This window comes from Trypanosoma rangeli (genome assembly GCF_003719475.1).
Source record: "Trypanosoma rangeli strain AM80 chromosome Unknown Tra_15.4_contig_00492, whole genome shotgun sequence".
Lineage (NCBI taxonomy): Eukaryota > Euglenozoa > Kinetoplastea > Trypanosomatida > Trypanosomatidae > Trypanosoma > Trypanosoma rangeli.
Window position 1 is genome coordinate 1,359 of NW_021706239.1, and position 1,571 is coordinate 2,929.

Consider the following 1,571-nt stretch of genomic DNA (forward strand, 5'->3'; position numbering starts at 1 on the left):
TTGTTCTACGTGTTTGTGAATTTGGGGTACTTACTTTTCTTTTTCTTTTTTGTATTTCTGGATGGTCTTCCAACACCCGATCTGTTATTATTATTATTATATTATTATTATTTATATTTTATTGTAATTTTGTTGATGGAGTCGTTTGTTGTGGATTTCACTTTTTTCCCCCTCTGCACCCGCCTGTGTGTGTGTGTTTTTTTTTTGCTTTTTTCGCACGCCGTGGTGTGGCACAATGTGGCACCTGCCTGAGTTGACGTCGCCCCTCCCCCCCTCTTCTGCCCTCGATGCCTTCTCACTCCCGCTTCACCGCCGTTGTCTCTGCCACGCTTGTAAGCAGCATTAAAGGTAGCAGCCTCCGCGAAGCCACTTCACCAAGCACCGTTAACGCATTCTGTGCGCCAGAGACTTCTTTTTGCAGGCTGAGTAGATTACGAGTGTTTGCCCGTAGACACACGCACGCACTTCCCCACTGGAACCTCCCCGAGTCTTTTCTCCCGCGTCTGCCTTCTTGATTTCACTCCGTGCGGGCTCCGTCATTGCCATCGTCAAACCACACACGCGGGAAGTACAACAACGCTCACTAGTTAACCATCGAAAGGTCTCGGCAGGGGATAATGCGGTCACCAATGCGCAACTTGGATCCAACGGCTGCTTCGGCGGAGGACGCCTCCAATTTAAGCAAGGGCTATCGATACTTTGTTGGAGGCATTCAACGTCATATCACGCAACAAGACCTTGAACGCTACTTTGAGGGTTTTGGTGACTTTGAAACGTTTACACTGAAACGTGATTCCGCAGGCAATTCGCGGGGGTACGGATGGGTGACGTACCGAGCCCCATCATTGTCTCTAATGCGACAGGACGCACATGTGCTAAAGGGCGTTCTCCTAACTGTGGAACAGGCACGTAGTCGAGGCCCACATGAAATCACCCGCCCTGATAGACGTGGCCACATGAATGATGTGGGCCCCGTTCGCCGTCGCCGCCGATCTCGTTCTCGTTCTCGTTCTCGTTCTCTCTCTTCGACTTCCTCGTCCTCTATGGCGCCAAGGCGAGGCGGTTACCGTCGCTTTTCTTCACCACGACACGACCCCACCGGCGGCAGTTCACGGCTGCCTTCTATAGCCGTGGGAGCTTCCCGTTTACCACCGCTGTCAACACAACTGCATGCCTCGGCGCCTCCCAGTGGGGCGGTGGCGCCTGTCACGGGTTACGAGGCTGTGGCTTCCACCAGCAATCGAGATCCCATCAATACCATGAGTGAGACATATCTTTGCATCCCCATGACGCTGTGCCCTACGGAGTACCTCAATGATCCTCGAACCTTCTGTGCCAGACTTGACCAGAATCGTGTTGGCAGCCTGAACATTGTTCCAACCCCGCTTGTTCCTGCAGCTGCAGCATCCGCCTCTATTTCAGTTCCACCACCACCACCGCCTCCGCCGCTTCTTGCGCAGCAGCTTGATCAGCATTCTTCGATGGGTGGCAGGAACTCACGAAACAATTCAGATTTGCCACCGGCACAACAGACGCTTCATGGTGCAATGCAACGTGGTGGGGCGCGTTAG

General features: G+C 53.0%; 1 protein-coding gene across 1 annotated transcript, besides 1 other annotated feature; it reads left to right on the forward strand.

The window, feature by feature from the left end:
- The first annotated feature begins 84 nt into the window (after positions 1–84).
- Positions 85–129: a microsatellite.
- Positions 130–629: 500 nt separating this feature from the next.
- On the forward strand, positions 630–1,571 carry TraAM80_08975 (putative RNA-binding protein; the record flags this gene model as incomplete). The annotated part of the gene is made up of 1 exon (XM_029385687.1): positions 630–1,571. The coding sequence occupies one exon, from the start codon at positions 630–632 to the stop codon at positions 1,569–1,571; it is 942 nt and encodes a 313-aa protein (XP_029234453.1).